The sequence below is a fragment of the Prionailurus viverrinus genome, chromosome E1 (assembly GCF_022837055.1).
Source record: "Prionailurus viverrinus isolate Anna chromosome E1, UM_Priviv_1.0, whole genome shotgun sequence".
Taxonomy (NCBI): Eukaryota; Metazoa; Chordata; class Mammalia; order Carnivora; family Felidae; genus Prionailurus; species Prionailurus viverrinus.
Genome location: NC_062574.1, coordinates 835,560 through 851,710, shown reverse-complemented (window position 1 = coordinate 851,710; position 16,151 = coordinate 835,560). Strand labels below are relative to the sequence as shown.

The 16,151-nt window shown below is 63.0% G+C and overlaps 1 protein-coding gene across 15 annotated transcripts in view; it reads right to left on the bottom strand.

Moving 5' to 3' along the window:
- Positions 1 to 1,761: 1,761 nt before the first annotated feature.
- The window catches only part of KIAA0753 (KIAA0753 ortholog), a 42,928-nt gene continuing 28,538 nt past the window's right edge, over positions 1,762 to 16,151 (bottom strand). For 11 of the 15 annotated variants that reach the window (XR_007146668.1, XR_007146669.1, XR_007146670.1 and 8 more), the window contains 7 exons: positions 15,715 to 15,882; positions 14,795 to 14,876; positions 11,646 to 11,766; positions 11,014 to 11,238; positions 8,493 to 8,687; positions 6,922 to 8,066; positions 5,478 to 6,633 (listed from right to left, as the gene is read on the bottom strand). Coding sequence is in view for 3 of the 15 variants with exons in the window: in XM_047831732.1 (XP_047687688.1) it covers positions 8,387 to 8,687; positions 11,014 to 11,238; positions 11,646 to 11,766; positions 14,795 to 14,876; positions 15,715 to 15,882 (897 nt within the window). In the remaining 12 variants the exon portion in view is untranslated. Of the gene's footprint in view, positions 2,217 to 5,477; positions 6,634 to 6,921; positions 8,688 to 11,013; positions 11,239 to 11,645; positions 11,767 to 14,794; positions 14,877 to 15,714; positions 15,883 to 16,151 lie in introns of those variants that run through there. The other 4 variants (XM_047831734.1, XM_047831733.1, XM_047831732.1 and 1 more) reach the window with 4 other exon arrangements.

The following is a 16,151-nucleotide window of genomic DNA, read 5'->3' as shown; positions in this document are numbered from 1 at the left end:
GGAGGCCACCCGCTGTGCTCCTGCTCAGACTGGGGTCTCGGGGAGGCCAGAATCCTACGTCTTCTGTGCCAGTGAGGAAGGGGGTGTGGGAGTCGGAAGGACCCCAGGCCCCACTCAGGGATGCCCCATGCTCGGTGGACACGTCTTGCTGCACAGGTTGGGACGCTGGGCCCAGGTTCCGGGGAGTCAGACGGGGCTCCTAGCACTGGGCTCTCTCCTCACACCCCCGGGAGCCCCTTCTGCTCTGTCTTCGTCCTGCCCCCCGCTGGCAGGAGCAGCAGTGAGTGCCTGCTTACACAAACAGCACGCGGTGCAGGCGGTGTGCACAGGGCACGGGCACGCACACGGCAGGGTGCTTCCTGACCCTGTAGGCACACGCTCAGGCTCTCGGGCAGAAGGGGAGTTTCCTAGGGTCTGAGAGACCAAAGGAGGCTTCGCTGACTAGTCTGGGGGGCAGAGAGGAACCCAGGCTGCTCAGAGCCAACACCGCAAAGCGCAGCAGCCGACTCCCCCGATGGCCCCCGTCTACACCACAGGTGCCCGCACAGCTCACGGGACCCCCACCTCTGCTTTGCTCATTCGGGCCCAGCTGGTTGGCCAAGCCGGGACACGTGAGCTCTCCCGGCTTCGGGGACGGTAGCGGGAGGCACGTGGGCCTCACGGGTACATTGTCAGGACAGTGGGGGTCCCGCACGCTTCGGAGGGGAGGCCGCATGCTGAATTCCAAGCTCCGTAGACGCTGGGCCCCTGTGATCCCCAGAGCTCGCTCCTGAGGCCCCGCCAGAGCGAAGGGATCCCGAAACCTTCTGGAGGGCGTGCGATCTGCTGTCGGGGCGCGTGAGCGGGGCTGCCGGACGCATGGGGTCCGGGGGGCAAGTGGCTGCGGACGGTTTTACGTGTTTCGGCGTCCCGTTCTTTCATGCTCGGGGAGTAAGAACACTTGCGACCGAGTCCAAGTCTGTTTCGAGCTGCACAGAGTAAAACTTACGCGAAGCCTCCCTGGCGGACGATGCAGGGAATCGGGCGCAGGGCGGGAAATCCTGGAGCCGGAAGGGAGAGGTTTCTCACACGTCAAGAGGGAGAAAGGGATGTGCACCAGACCCGAGACCTTGGATCCGGAGCCAGTGTCACCGCTGACGCCTGCGAGCCCTCCTGCGTCTCCCCCAGAGATGAGAAGATGCCTCCAGAGGCACCTGGGAGGCTCAGTCGGCTGGGCGTCCGACTTCAACTCAGGTTCGTGATCTCGCAGCTCGTGAGTTCGAGCCCCGCGTCGGGCTCTGTGCTGACGGCTCGGAGCCTGGAGCCTGCTTCGGATTCCGTGTCTCCCCCTCTCTCTCTGTGCCTCCCCCACTCATGCTCTCTCTCTCCCTCAAAAATAAATAAATATTAAAAACAGATTTTTTTTTTTAATGCCCTAGACAGCCCCTGAGAGGCACACGACGCGTCAGGGAGCGCAACACGGTGGGGGGGAGGGGGCCTTCCAGCAGGCCTCCTTGACCAGGTGTCCCACCTGCCTGGGTCTAGGGGTTGGGAGCCCCCAAAACCGCAGCTGTGTGCGTACGTGTGCAGATGTAAATGCGTATGTGTGTATACATGTGGTGTGTGCCTGTGCGTGTGTACGTATGCATGCGTGCGACGTGTATCTGTACACGTGTATACATGTGCTCTGTCATGTGTATGTGTGCATGCATGTGCACACGTGCCCTGTGCGTGCGTGTCTGTGCATGTGTGTGCAAGCATATCTGTGCACGCGTGTGCACGTGTTACACGTGTATGTGTGTGTGTGCATTTTCTGAGGAAAGGTCCATAGCCTTTACCTGATTTTTGCAGGGGTCTTGACCCTTCAACAGCAAGAACTTGGGTGAGTCGATCCCTTTGACTAACTTAGGGGCTGGGAAACAGGCCCCTAAGTGCGGGGGATCCGGGACGTGCTTGTCTGAAGCCGGGAACAGCCGTGAGCTCATTAAAACGCGCCCCAGCGGCCCCTGCGATGTGGCCAGGCGGCCATGGCACCCCTGTGCGTGGGCCTCGCCTCCCTCCAGAGGCTAGGACGACAGCGTCCTCAATGGCAAAAAGTCACACCGCACTGTCCTCGCGAGGCCCCGCACTGTCCTCAGCGGCCCCGCATCGGGGATCTCTTCGCGACACCGACGCGCATTGGCTGGCTCTGTGGGCCTTGGGTCACACCGAGCAGGTAGAAAATCCATCACCGGGAGCTGACACGAGAGCAAGCCAAGAGGGTGCCCGTGGGGCCCGCAGCCTCAGCATGTGCCAGGCTGCTCGCCCCCACGGATTCCCTCTGTGCCCCATGTCCACACTGGGGAAGTGAGGCTGATCCCCACTGTGAAAGCCCGTGCCTGCAGACCCCACACGTCAGGGCTGGGATCTGTGAGGACGGACTGGGACCCCGGGGCGAGGGCAGTCTGGGGCGCAGGACCGACTGGGATGCTGGGGCGGGGGCGGCCTGGGGCGAATCCCGCCCCCCCCCCGCCATCGTGCTCCGGCCGCGCGGGCCCGGCCTCCACTGTCCCTGCGTCCCCGGTGGAGGCAGTGAACCTGCGTGAATGTTAGTACAAACCGCCCATCTTTCTGAGGCGCCCCCGGCAGGTCTGCCCTGGCGGCCGTGCGGTCCTGAGGCTCAGGTAGCGGGGCCTCGCTTCCCCTAAGGGAAGCCGCCCTCACCTGTGGTCCATCAGTGCGGCGAGTGCATGATGCAGGTGAGTGCGAGCTGGCAGGTCAGAGCCCCGGGGTCAGGCCAGAAAGGGCCTGTGACAGCCCAGCCCGCTGCCCAGCTCCCTGGGGACCGTGGGGCCGTGGCTGCTGCTGTGCAGCCCGTCACCAGCTGGGGGTGCTGCCTGAAAAGGCCGCCTCCAGGAGGAGAGGAGGAGACCAGGGCAGCGCTGGGAACGCGGGTGTCACTGAGGCCACCGGGCGAGGAGCAGCTCAGCAGGACCCGGTGGGGGCGGCGAGGCCACAGGGGCGCCCGTGTGGCGTGGGCACGGGCTGCCCCTCGACTTCGGGGTGGAGCGGCTCCTGGTGCCGGCTGGGGGAGGGGCCTGGATGGATGCCAGGGCCCTGAAGGCCACCTTGGACAGTGGACAGTCACCTCCTGGCCGCTTAGGCCCCACCTCACCGGGATGTGGCTCCACCCGTGCAACGGGTTAATGATCCCCGCCTCGGTGTTTGCGTCAGAAATGGTGAGGCTGCTGGAAACCGGGCACCCAGGACGCGGGGGACGGCAGCCGCCACCCTCCCTGGGCTGAGCTCTGGGTCCAGCTCCGGCAGGGAGGCAGGGGCTCGCCCGGGCGGTTGGGCCGTCTGGGCTGGCGGGAGGCTAGGATGTGCGAGCCCAGGACTGAGCAGGGTGCCCGGCACAGAAGGACCGCGGTGCCTGCCAGCCAAAAGAGGCCGCATCCATGGGTGACGTCCGCTAAGGCCTGTGGCCCGACTAGGAATCGTCTGCTTGAGACACAGACAGAAAGCAGAGGCCGGGCTGGAAGTCAGAGGGACGCTCGGCGAGTTTGCTTCGTCACTGTGTCTCTAGGCCCCCAGGCGGACCCGTGTGAAGCGTGCCCCGGATGCGTCTCTGTGCCCCGGGCCTGGCAGGGTTTCCGCTGCGTGCCTCAAGGAAGCGGTCCGGCCACGGTCTGGGCTGGAAGGTGAGGCAGGGAGAGACACGGGATCGCCAGCAGAGGACGCAGAGGAGGAGCAGGGTGACAGGCAGGCCCCTGGGAACTGAGGCCACGAGGCCAGCCCCCAGGCTCCCTCCTGTAAGGGTCCCGGAAACACGCCTGAAGGTTGACATCCACCCGCAGCTTACTGTCTGCCAGGCGTGCGCGTGGAATCACTTCCCTTAATCCTCCAGTAGCCTGAGTCCCAGATCGGGAAACTGAGGCACGGAGGTCCCAGAGGAGCTCACGTCATGGCTCCGGACCCTCCACGAGCCCAGATCTGCAGGCACACAGGCCGGGTGGGGAGAGACAAAGAAGGACACGTGAACTGAGGGCGTACAGCAGGCGGGGGGGGGGGGGGGGGGGGGGGGGGGCGCAGGGAGGGCAGCTGCCTCTCTCCCAGCCTCTGCCGGGGGCTCTGGGTCATCAGCCCAGGCTCAGGAGAACCCCCCCCCCCCCATTTCTCCCTTCCACGAGCAGGAGCAGCCGAGCAGCCGGGCAAGGAGATATGGCCACTGGGCCTGAGGGTCCCACCCAGTGGGGCGGGGACTTCTCTGGCAGGGACCCATCCCCCCACCCCCAGGCCCAAGGGAAGAGCAGGAGAGTGTGGGAGGGGCTGCAGGGAAAGACCCCCAGGGGGCAGGCAGGAGAGAGGGGGAGGGGAGGAGAAGGGGTCCGCCTGCCACTGCCTCTCTGGGATGTCTCTGGGGCCCAGGAAACCCTGAAAGTCCCCAACCTGTCCCACTGTTCCTGTCCCACTGGCGCCAAGGGCTTCAACTGAGACCCTCCTTGGCCTTCAGCCCCTCACCCGGAGAGAAGCCCTCAGGGACAAGAAAGACACCCTCGCCGCCTTCCCTCCCCCTTGCCTTCCCTCCCAGGTCCCGGTGCCGCCGGAGAGGGAGAACGGAGGACGCGTCTGCGGCCGCACACGTCTGCTCTCAGATGTGGCGTCCCCCGTGCACGAGCCTCGGACGCGGGGTCTGCAGTTCAGCCAGTGGCGACCACGTCAGGCCACGTCAGGCTGACACATGGGACAGACCCCCCCCCCCCCCACCCCAGAACCTTTCCCGGGAAGGGGGCTTTCTCCTTGTGTGGACCTAAGAGAACCCACTGGGAGCCAAGTACGGGTGGGCGGAGGCCCCGCCCTCAGAGCAGACAGACCAGAGAGGCAAGTGCACAGGCCGGGCGCCCGGGCGCCAGGGACCCACGTCTCCACACACGGGGACACCGGCCACACGGGGGAGTGCCAGCGGGCTGTGCGGCCGAGAGCCACACGCACGGGCCCAGAGAACCAGCATGGGGATCGGGTATGAGGCCTGGAGGCTGGGGTGCAGGGCCACCAACGGGGGACTCCCCGTCAACAGCTCCGCACCACTCGCCGGCGACCCTGGTGACTTCTGGCGGCTTATCCCTGCATCTCTGGAGAAGGCTTCTCGGCGGAGACTTGCTGTGGGCCGAAGCTGTAACGCAGACCCCACATGGAGGCAGGGGGACGGCATTCCTGAACAAAGGGCAGTCTGGGTCGGGTGCCCCCTCGGACAGGGACACGGTGCCCGGGCCGCGCTGCCTGGGGCCGAGGAGGCAGAACACGCCTGAGTGAACTCTGGACACAGGACGTCGTGAGCACGCAGCCCTGAACACAGGCACGGCCTCCCGTCACTTCCCGCGCCCCCCCCCCCGCCCCCCCATCTTCCGCACGGATGGGCAAGTACGTGAGGACGAGGAGACAGCGCAGGCCTGCCTGGGTTCCGTCAATCACACATCTCTGTCCACGGGAAAAGGTGTGAACCATCTCAGACACGCCCGTCCTTTAAGATCCTGAGTTTATTTTACAAATCACAGCAAACGCTAGCACACAAACGACTCCAGCTACAGACGGCAGACGCCCTGCCAAGTGCACACGCGCCCTCGCCTCGAAGACCTTCCAGTAACCTGGGAGCACTTTCCCTTAGGAGGCTGTGTCACGTTTAGGAGCGTGCGCACACGAAACAAAGCCCAATTTTGCACAGGTCGTGTGACGGGGCAGGTGCACCGCTCCCCGAAACACGTGTACTTGGGAGAAAAGTCCCAGACGTGACGCCGTGTGTGTCATGAAGACGCACGTTATCCTGGGCGCGAATCCTCCCCTTGGGTGGGTCCTCAGCAGGGCTCCGGTCAAGGAAAACTCACGCACGTGCCTTTTCCGTTTCTGAAAAATCAGAGGCTTTCCTCTTGGTGAATCCTGACGGAGAGGGGAGGGGAGAGGAGAGGAGGGACGAGGGCACCGAGCGCCCCGGCTCTCAGGTGTCTTCCTTTCTTGGGGGGGGGGGGGGGGCGGGCAGCACATCCAGGCCCATCCGTCCTCCCACCCAGGCTGCTCGGTGGGTCTGGAGGCGGGGGAGGCGCGACCCCGCAGAAGGGACGTGAGCTGGGCGCCCTCCCGGCCCCTCAATTCAAGGTCTGCGTCCATACGCCCCCCCCAGGGCGAGGCCGGGGACCACGAGGGGCTGAGAGCCAGAGGAGGTGCCGCACACGGGGGACTGGCAGGCTCACGGCCGGGTGACGGGGGGTGATGGGAGCATCTCGACCCCGGGAGTGAAACACGTCTTCCACCACCTGCCAGGACGCTCGCGTCACTGATATCTCAACAGAAAAACCACAGTTTGGAAAACACCGTCTCATCAGGCGATTCACGGTTCCTGGGCACCGATGAACACCCACCGTCATCAACCACCGGCTCCACCGCCACGACGACGCGGAGACGCACGTCCTTCCTCTCCGAGGGCAGCGGCCCTGCCCGGAGGGACAGCCGAGGCCAAGGCCACCCATGGGCCCCGGGGAGGAGGCCCGCCACAGAGACGGGCTTCAAGCGGCGGCCTCCAAGAACTCCGACGTGAACACGGCTTCCGCGTAGTCCTCACACGTGTCCTCCAGCTCCGCGGCCACAGCGCCCAGAGCCTCGTCCACCAGCTCGTCCGAGAAGCTGGAACACAAACCACGGCTGAAGGCGGCCGCCACGCGGGCCCCCGCCCCCCCTCCCCACCTCCCGGGCTGCCACGCGGGCTGCTCCCTCCCCTGCTCACCCCTCCTCGTGCGCTCACCCGGAGTGGCTCACGTGCGAACTCGGTCCCAAGGTGAGAGGCCCCCGCGGCCAGGACCGGACCGCGAGCGCACCCTCCACACACGGATGCCGACACATCGCGCTCTGGACCCACCGACAGACCGCCCTCAGACCTGCCTCGTGCCCCGCCGGTGCCCGCTCGCAGCTCACCCTGAGCCTGGGAGCCTCCCTCGGCCTGCCTCTCGTGACCTTGCCATTTTCCAAACGGCAAGGCCCTCCCCTGGGGAACGACCCCCGATCTGGGCTCCTCTGAGGTTTCTTCGCAGTCGCTCAGCTCATCTGCCTTTGGAACAAGGCCGCAGAGGGGCCGCTGGGTCCCCTCAGTGCGTCCGTCCGTCTGTCTTGCCACTGACGGCGACTCTTCTCACCTGCAGTGAGACCGCCGCTCCCCCCGCGGACCCCGGGCACGGCTGCACGATCGCAGGGGGCCTCGAGACCTTCTCCTGCCACGTGCCCGAGTCAGCCGCCCGCCGGCCGCGCAACGGCTGCGCTGTGACGCAGAGCCCTCCCCACGCGGTCCTTCCTTCGCTCGCTCCCGTGTGGACGCGGCCCCGCACGCTCGAACCCGGCACTTCCCGAGGCTCAGCGCCCCGCGCCGGCCAGAGCACCTGTCCCCTGGACGGCCCCGAGCTCGGACCCCCCCTCCCGGCACGTCCTTCAGGCTCGCGGCCTCAGCCCGAAGGGGCCCCAGCAGCCCGGCCGGCAGAAGGGCGCTCAGAGCCGCGTGCTCGGCGCTGCCGGAGGCAATTCTGACACACCCGAGCTCCTCCTCCTGAGACGCTGTTCTCTGTCCGTTCGCTCTCCTTCCTTGCCTGCCTCTGATCTCGGGGGGTCTTTCACTTACGTTTCGTCCTGGCCGCTAGCCTGGACGTCACGCACGCCACGCTTCCCTAACCGACAGTCCCCGGACCTCAGCGCCGCCCCTGACCTCCGGCCAGCCCGACCGCGGACGTTCCAATGGTTTTCCCAGACAAGCCGTGGGCCTCGGAGCAGCGCGGACGCTCCGTGGGGTGCTGGTCTGCACGCTCCGGGGAGACACGTTCGCTTCCCTGCGCGCTGACCTCGGACACCTCCGTGGCTCCCGTGTGGCCCACCTCTCTTCCGGGACCGTTTCTGACCGGCCCGAACCGCACCCGTTTACCGTTTCCCACGGTGAACGTGTCCCGGTGAACGTTCTTGGGGGGGCCTCCGCCGGCTTCTCCGGGACCCCGGGCCCCTCCGCATCAGCCGGCAGCTTCCGGAAGCCTTCCCGCAGGCGTGCTCCCCTCTCAACGTAGCTTGTGTCCTGAGTTATCCTGAGCGAGCCGAGGGCACGAGCGACCGCTGCGTTTACCCTGCTGTGCTTCCTACGTCCGTCCGTCACAAACCTGCCCAAACTCCCACAGACACACAAAGGCGCTCTCAGGAGGTCAGACGCCCGAGCTCCCGGCCGGCTCCTTGCTTCCCGCCTTTGCGCTCCATGTGCTCCCGTCCTCCCTCCACCGGGCCAGCTGCTCGCTGTGTGTGCTGAAAAGCTCCCCCCGTGGAACCAGCTTTCCCCTTTCCTCTGGAGGCCCCTCGCTGGAGCTCATCTCCTCCGGTCCGCCCCTCGCTGGTGCACCTGCCCTTCGCTAGCTCAGTCACGAACAGAAACCAAGTTCTTGGACCCTGCGCATCCTGGAATGCGCCTTCCTTCTGCCCACAGACGCCTCCGGCGAGCACAGAGTTCGGGGTTCTGATACCTGGTAGCCGTTCTTTCTTCTGACGCGGGAAGGGGCCTGATGAGCCCTCTGGAACCGTCTGTGCTGCTCACACGCCTTTCCACGGCGACGCCCTGACGTGCCTTCTGCTGTGTGCGCACACGCCTCACCCACATGCCACGACAGGCCCCGTCCTCACAGCCGGGAGCTCCCGCCGTCAGACGAACGTCTGTGTCCCTGCGAGGTAAGTAAGCCGAAGCCTCGGCCCCGGGGGCGGACAGGCACTCAGGCCCCCGAGGACGGCTGCCGTGGGTCCAGAAAGCAGGTCGCCGACACCCACCGCACGCGGCCCTGCCGCTGAAGCCATGGGTCTGTGGCCCACCTCCCGGCACCTGAGTTGGAATTCCTGGACAATCCTCTAACGTGTAAGACCTTGTCTTGCCTTTTTATTCTCCTCCAGAGATGAGGCTTTTTCTTTGAAGCTTTCCAGTGAATTCACTACATTCATGACGTTTTTAACTACTGATATTTTTACTCTCCAGAAACCTCTTTTCTCGGGTATCCATTCGTTCCCTGGCATGACCGTTCCCTTCGCTTCTCTGGGATGTGATTCTGGGCACGTGGTGTGGAGGCCGCCGCCTCCTCCTCCTCCCCCTCCCCCTCCTCCTCCTCCTCAGGCTGCACGGGGCAGTGGCCCAGGCCCTGGCGTGGGCTGCCCGTCTGGTCACAGCTCTGTGGTGCTGGGGGCGGGGCCTCCGCGCAGGCCTGGCGCCCTTGTCCTTGGTCCCAGCGCTCGGCTCCCTTGTTGGTTCTTTCCTGTTTGCCGTCCTTTATGGTTTTATGCCTTTCACGTGGTCGCCCGGTGACGTGGTGCCAGGCCACGGATTCAGGAAGGAGATAAACACACGGCTCCCACCCGCCCTCTCCCCACAAGTCTCCGCGGCCGCTGGTGAGTCTGCTTCCCCTGAAAGCGTCCCGGCCTGGGCCCCCTCCGGCCAGCACGCTACTGACACCCAACCCGTGTCACCTGCTCCCTCTCGTCACGGGAGCAACGTGTTTCTTCAGGCGTGAGGAGGGTGGACACATTACAAGCAAGAGAAGGGCCGAGCTCGCTCCCCTCCCCCGAGAGGCTACCGGACAAAGCCGGCCGTCCTGGCTGCTCCACCAAGGCCCGGTCAGCACAGGCCTGTCCTTGGGAGCGCCTGCCCGAGGAACAAGGCCCAGAGACAACAGAGAGCCGGAACGTTCGATGCACGGTGACCTGAGTGAGGGTCAAGGGCGCCAGAGGAGACGTGTACAAATCATTCCTTCCACGCTCAGGCAGCACTGCCCTATGTCCGGAGAATAATGAACGAAATGCACCACGAACCACGGGACGGGTCCGTCTTCCCCGGCTTGTTGTGGATTCCCCATACACCGTCAGCCTCAGGAGCCCTGGCAGCTTTGGGGACACGGCGCGCCAGTGAACACGAGGACCCGCGGCGGCCTCCCCTCCTCCCCAGAAAGTAAATGAGCGAAGGTCTCCACGCTCTGGACGGCACCACGTCAAGGGAGGTCTTGGCACCTCAGGGTAAGCCTGAGAGGCCGAACACAAGTGGTCATCCCCGATCCCACGCAAGAGCCCACCGCGACGGGAGACGGACACAAAAGTCTCCAAGCAGAGAAAGGATGGAAGAGCGGAGGGGAGACGGCCACGACCTGGGGAGGACAGAAGGCAGGTGGCGGAATCGGAAGGAAGAGGAAGCCGGAGGGTTTGAGGAGAGTGATGCCAGGGAAACGCGAGCTGGCCGTCCTGCCGAAGGGGACCCCTGGCAGGTCCAAGCCCTGTGAACGACGGGGGCGGGCGGAGGCGAGGGGCTGGGAGCCGGTGAGTGTGCGAGTGTGCGGGAAGGCCGGGAAGTGCGCAAAACAATCAGCAGGTGAAAGGGGCACCAACTCCACCAGCCTGAACCTGCCCGAGGAAGTGCAGGCCACAGCTCGGCACCCGCTCAACGGCGGCGGGCCACAAGTGTGCAAGCAGTGACGCCCAGAAGGAATCTCATTTGGGGCTGTATTTAAGAGGAGCGGATTCAGGGGCGCCCGGGGGGCTCAGTCGGTTGAGCGTCCGACTTGGGCTCAGGTCGTGATCTCGCAGCTTGTGGGTTCGAGCCCCACGTCGGGCTCTGTGCCGACAGCTCGGAGCCTGGAGCCTGCTTCGGATTCTGTGTCTCCCTCTCTCTCTCTCTGCCCCTCTCCCACTCGTGCTATGTCTCTCTCTCATAAATAAATAAACCTTAAGTAAGTAAACAAATAAAAAACGAAAATTTGGATTTACACGTCTTTTGATGAACCATCTGAATACCGGAAAAGCCTCCGTCCTCAAGTACTCCAGCAGCCCCACCCGCGACCTCTGCACTCCTGACCGTCTCCTGCCTGGTAGCGTTCTGTGTCCCGTCACTGACCTGACGGGACGCCGTCTCCCCCACCCAAATAGGCGGCGAGCAGAGGAAGCCCTCCGCCAGCCTCTCTGAGAGCTGAGGCGCGGCACCCGCTCCCCAAGCGGAGGCCCTGATGCTGTACTGACCTCTCGGCCATCAGCCAGGGGTTGAAGGCGCCCACGGCCTCGTGCGCGGTCATGCGGAGATACTGCTCGAAGCGGCTGCAGGAGTCGCGGATGCTGCGTCGCATGCCCGGGGGCACCAGGAGGGCGGTGCGGCCTTCCTGCCGCAGAGACTCTTCCGGAAGGGGCGGAAGGGGAGCCTCCCTCTTCTCAGACTCCTCGCCAGCGTCCACACTCGCATCCAGGGAGCTGAGGGGACAGGTGGCGAGCTCAGATGGCCCACGAGCGACAGCGTGCCGTTCCTCCCACCCGACGAGCCAGGGCTAGTCTTTCTCTCTCCCCCTGAGCAAAGCCAACACCCCCGCGGCCCCCGACGCCCACCCCGTGTGGGCATCGCTGTCCCGCGCGCCACGGGGCTCTGGGGGCAGGTGTGCCACGGGATCCGCACAGCCGGGCGGTGCCGCCCCCCCGTAAACACTGCCTCCGGCACGGCGCTCGCCGGCCCGTCTTACGGCCTCGCCGCTTCACCGGGCCCCCCTGGAGCTCGGCGAGATTGGGCCCCAGGCCCCGAGAAAGGATTTCCTCGTCTTGAGGGAAGCAACGGACTCAGGCGTCTCACAGCACCGGAGGCTGAAGCAGCCCCGGGCGCCACTTACCTGCCATTGCGAGGTCTTTCCAACACGATGCTCGCGCCCGGGTCTTTGCGCGCGGGGCTCTTTGTGGTCCCGACTGGATGAGGAGAGAGAGGCCTTTCACCTACCGCCGGGAGCGTCTGCTCTAGAAGAGAGGCACACAGCGGCCGCAGATAAACACCAGCCCACGGGCCCCAGAGCCGCCCCAGCGGCCAGCCCGTGAGGACGCCACTGGCACCTCTCCCAGCCTGGCGGCCGGCAGCGCAAACTCGCTTGTTTTCAAGGAAAAGGTGAACTTAAAGGCACGACGAGGAATCAGTTTTAAGAAACCACGGGCTCCTGGGGCGCCTGGCTGGCTCAGTCAGTCAAACGTCCGACTCCTGATTTCAGCTCAGATCATGATCTCAAGGTTTGTGAGTTCGAGCCCTGGGTGGGGCTCTGTGCTGTCGGCTCAGAGGCTGCTTGGGATTCTCCCTCTCCCTCTCTCTGCCCCTCCCCACCCCGTCTCAAAATAAGTAAACGTTAAAAAAAAAAAAAAAGAAAAGAAAGGAAACCACGAGCTCTTCTGGAAGCATCCGTGACCTCTGAGGACACTCCGGGAAATGGTGGGTGTCAGGCTCTGTGGGCGCTGATTAGGTCCGGCCACCTGTTCGAGGAGTCTGAAGGGGTTGGGGTCGTTTTTTAACCTTTAAAGGGTTTCATTATGGGGGAAGGAAAAAAGCAGTTACATCTCAACCCTGACTCGTCCCCGGGATGAGTCTTTTGCTGGCAGAAACCTGCACGACGACGGTGAGCGTGCGAGCCCAACTGCACCGCGGGCTTGGCGGCTCCCGTGAGCGGTGGGTTATTTATAAACTCAAACGAATCAAATGCAGTTCGGGCACAGAAGAGAACGTGTCCTCAGGCAAGCAGCGTCCGTGAGTCCAACCACTTCCCCCGATCCACACGAATGTGCCTGCGATTCCCACATCAGTCGGTTTCTATAAACATACGACTAAAAACGGTTTTCGATTTTTCACACACCGAAGAGAGAAGATACGGGAGTAGACACCGCACTCTGCAAAAGCCAGCTCTAAATTTGGTTTTGTGGTGCAACTGAGCACAGCGCCAGACTGACCAGAAACAGGATCCTCACTGGGATGCAAGCATCCAGACCCTGATCTCGGCTCTCAGGGTCCCACAGAGCGCACTGGAGGCCATGCGGTCATCAACGTGACTGGTGATTTAAAGTGTCCCCGAGAAAGGAACACGGAGCCCTTGATAAGCCGGGCTTCTGCACGAGGCAGTCCCGCTTCGGGGCCAGGGGCCCAACCACGGGGCGACCCCTGCCCCTCCTGTGCCTCTTCTGCTTCCACACGGCGGACTCGCTAATAAGCGGTGGCTGGGAGGTCCCCCTGCGAGGCCCGCGCTAGGTGTGCGTGGCAGGACGCACGGGGAGGAGGATAAACTCTGGCCCCAAGAATCCGCGGCTCAGCCGGAAGAGGAGATCGGCTCGCAGGCGAGGGAGCACGGGTGGGGTCGCATGACCCCCACTTCCCGAGCGTCCCCTGTCCCCTGCCCTGTGACGGTGATGGGGGTTTGGAGGGCCGACACTGCCACAAGCAGAGAGCCGAGCCTGGACAGTCACAGACAACGCAAAAGGACCAAGTCAGCACCATGTTTGGACAGCTCGTCTTTCTGCCAAAACTCGACATGCCACACGCTCGGTCCAGGCTGACGCCCCCGGGCTCCCGTTTCGGAAGCTGCAGGGACTTGGCTCGGTGGCGAGCCTCCCACCCCGACACGCGGCGTTTACCGCCCGTGCGACAGCGCTTCCCCGCATCCAAGAGGGGACAGCCACTGCTACGAAACGCGCGTAAGTATAATTCTCAGAAGTGAACAGAAGAGCTGACGCCTTCCCAGCGACCGGCACGAGAACAAAGGGACCTTCCCCTCTGCACACGTCACAGGCACTTTTCTTCAGGGCAGATCGCCGACCTACACACACGAGCTAAAACCGCACAGCTTCTAGAAGGAAACGAGGCTCTCTTCTCAACTTGGGAACAGGCAAAGATTTCCTAGATCAGAAACGGAAAATCTACACAAGAAAAAACCGATGTTAGACTTTTCAAAATTAAAGATATTTGCCTATAAAGAAATACATCTGAGAAAATACATAGGTGAGCAAAACACAGAAAATGTCTGCAAACGTCTGTGGAGACTCGTGGCTACCGGGGAAGGGGAAGCAAGACAAAACAATTTTTAAATGCACAAAACATCTGGACACCTCACGAAAGAAGATATACCAGTAGCTAATATCAATAAGAGTCACTATTCGTCAAGGATCTGTGAAATTAAAGCCACAATGGGACATCAGCATGTGTCCGTTAAAGTGGCTACAATTAAAGACCGCAAACATGCAACACAGGACAGCGCCTCAGGGAAAGACTTGGCAGTTTTTTACAAAGTTAAACACATACCCAGCCCCATCACCTGGCAAGTCCGCTCATGTGTTTATCCAAGAGAAGTAAAAACTTACGTGAGCACAAACCATCCATAAATATACTCGCAGTACATGGGATCCCCCATGGAGAAGAGCACACGAGAGCATGTCCACAGGGGACCGTCGTGGACAAGAGCATGCACACACACGGGACCCCACCCCCCCTCCCGTGGACAAGAGCGCACACACACACAGCATCCCCTGTTTGTGAAAATTCTAGAACTGACAACCTAGCCTGCAGTGCAAACAACACATTGGGTCCCGGGGTGGGGGTGTCGACTGGAGAGGAGCACGGGGACCCTTCCAAGGTGACACGGTGGCCCGAATTCTGACAGGAGTTTGGGTAACAAGGGCATATCCATTTGTCAAAACCCATCCAATGACACAACTAAGATCTGTACTTTTTATTACACGTAAATTTTATCTCAAAAGGAAAAAAATCTGTAAAGACACACGAAATCCTAGCTGCTAAGACACACGTTGCCACATTCAGGACCGTGCCTGCCGGTGCCCGGAACTTTCTCTGGAACGTGCATCCAAAAACGGGACGGACGGACGGACGAAGAGCAGACACACCATAAAACGAATGGAGGCTAGAAGGTGGCAGGTATGCGCGTGTCTGCTGCCAAGGCTTTTCAACTTTCCTACATGTTTGAAATTGTTCAGAACACAATGTGGGGGGGACACTCACCACTCTTCCCTTCCTGCGTCCACAGACGGGGATCAGCATATACAATTTCATTGTATCTTCGGCGAACCATCTCCTGGTATTTCTTCAAAAAAAAAAAAAAAGTTTAAGTTACGAGAAAAGATTAGTTTCATTACAAAGCAGGTGTCGTGGTTCAGCAGGCCCCACTGATACAGACACGGCCAGAAATGGGCATGTGCCTGGCCAGGAAGCGAGTCAAGTTCACGAGGCAAAGTCTAAAAGGAAACGAAGCGGTTAACCTGACGGATGGAGACCAGCACTGTCCGCGAGAACTCACTGGCAAGAGGGAGGCGTTCCGCCTGCCGCTAACTCCTGAGCCCCCAAAACCCGGGCCGTGTGCGTCAGCAGTCTTCCCTGATATGCAGTTAGGTCCACGCGAGTCTACAGACGGCCATGCTGGACACGGCAGGTCCCCACATTACCCCGAGAAGGGAAGTCGGTTCCGTGATCACTAAGTTTCTACTTAGGGGCAAATCCAGGATGCAGGCAGGAGGCAATGCTGCTGTGGGGGTCCCGAGCCCCCGGGGGACTGTACCGGCCACGGCCACACCACTCCCAGCCTCGCTGTGGGTCAGCGCCCTGCTCTGGACCGTCCAGGGCCTGGGCTGGCTGATGTCTGGAGCTAAAACCCCAAGAGAAAAGAGTCCCAAAGCAGAGCCCCAGATGCTAAGCAAGGAAGGATGGTGTGATGCGTGGGGAGACCACGCTCGGGGCCGGAGGAGTCGAGGGGTGCAGACTCTGGTCCCTGTGGTTCTCCAGCTGTCCGTCGGGGGCACCGCACGTCACTTCCTAAGTTCTGTGTCGGGAGGGCACTGACACTTCAACCCCACTGTGCCCGAATCACCTGACCCCGGGCCCTACACTTGTCTGCAGGTGAGCTGGGGAGCGGCCCCTGACCTCACCTCCATCTCCTCCATGCGCAGCATCATGGTGTCCAGAAACGGGCTGTCCCTGCCGCCTGCCCCGGGGGCCCGGGCTTGCGACGCCAAGACGTCACAGCGGAGCGCGGTGCCTTCCAGACAGTCGCCCTGCTGGCGGAGGCTGCCGGGCCCCCCGTCCGCGGCCACAGCCTACGAAGCAAAGGAGGGGCGGAGAGGCGATGAGAACCAGTGGGCCGCAGGGAAGCAGCCCCGCAGCGCGTCCACGCCGCCACCCCCCCCCCCCCCCCGCCCCTCCCGTGGCCACGCGCCCGAAGCCGTCGCGTCCACACAGTCTCCGCCACCGCCATTCAGACGGCCGCACCGGCCAATCACCGTGCTCGCCTTCGACGACAAGGCTCGGGGTCGCCGCCCCTGCCGGTCGGGAAACAAACGCCTTCCCTGCGCTACACCCAGACACG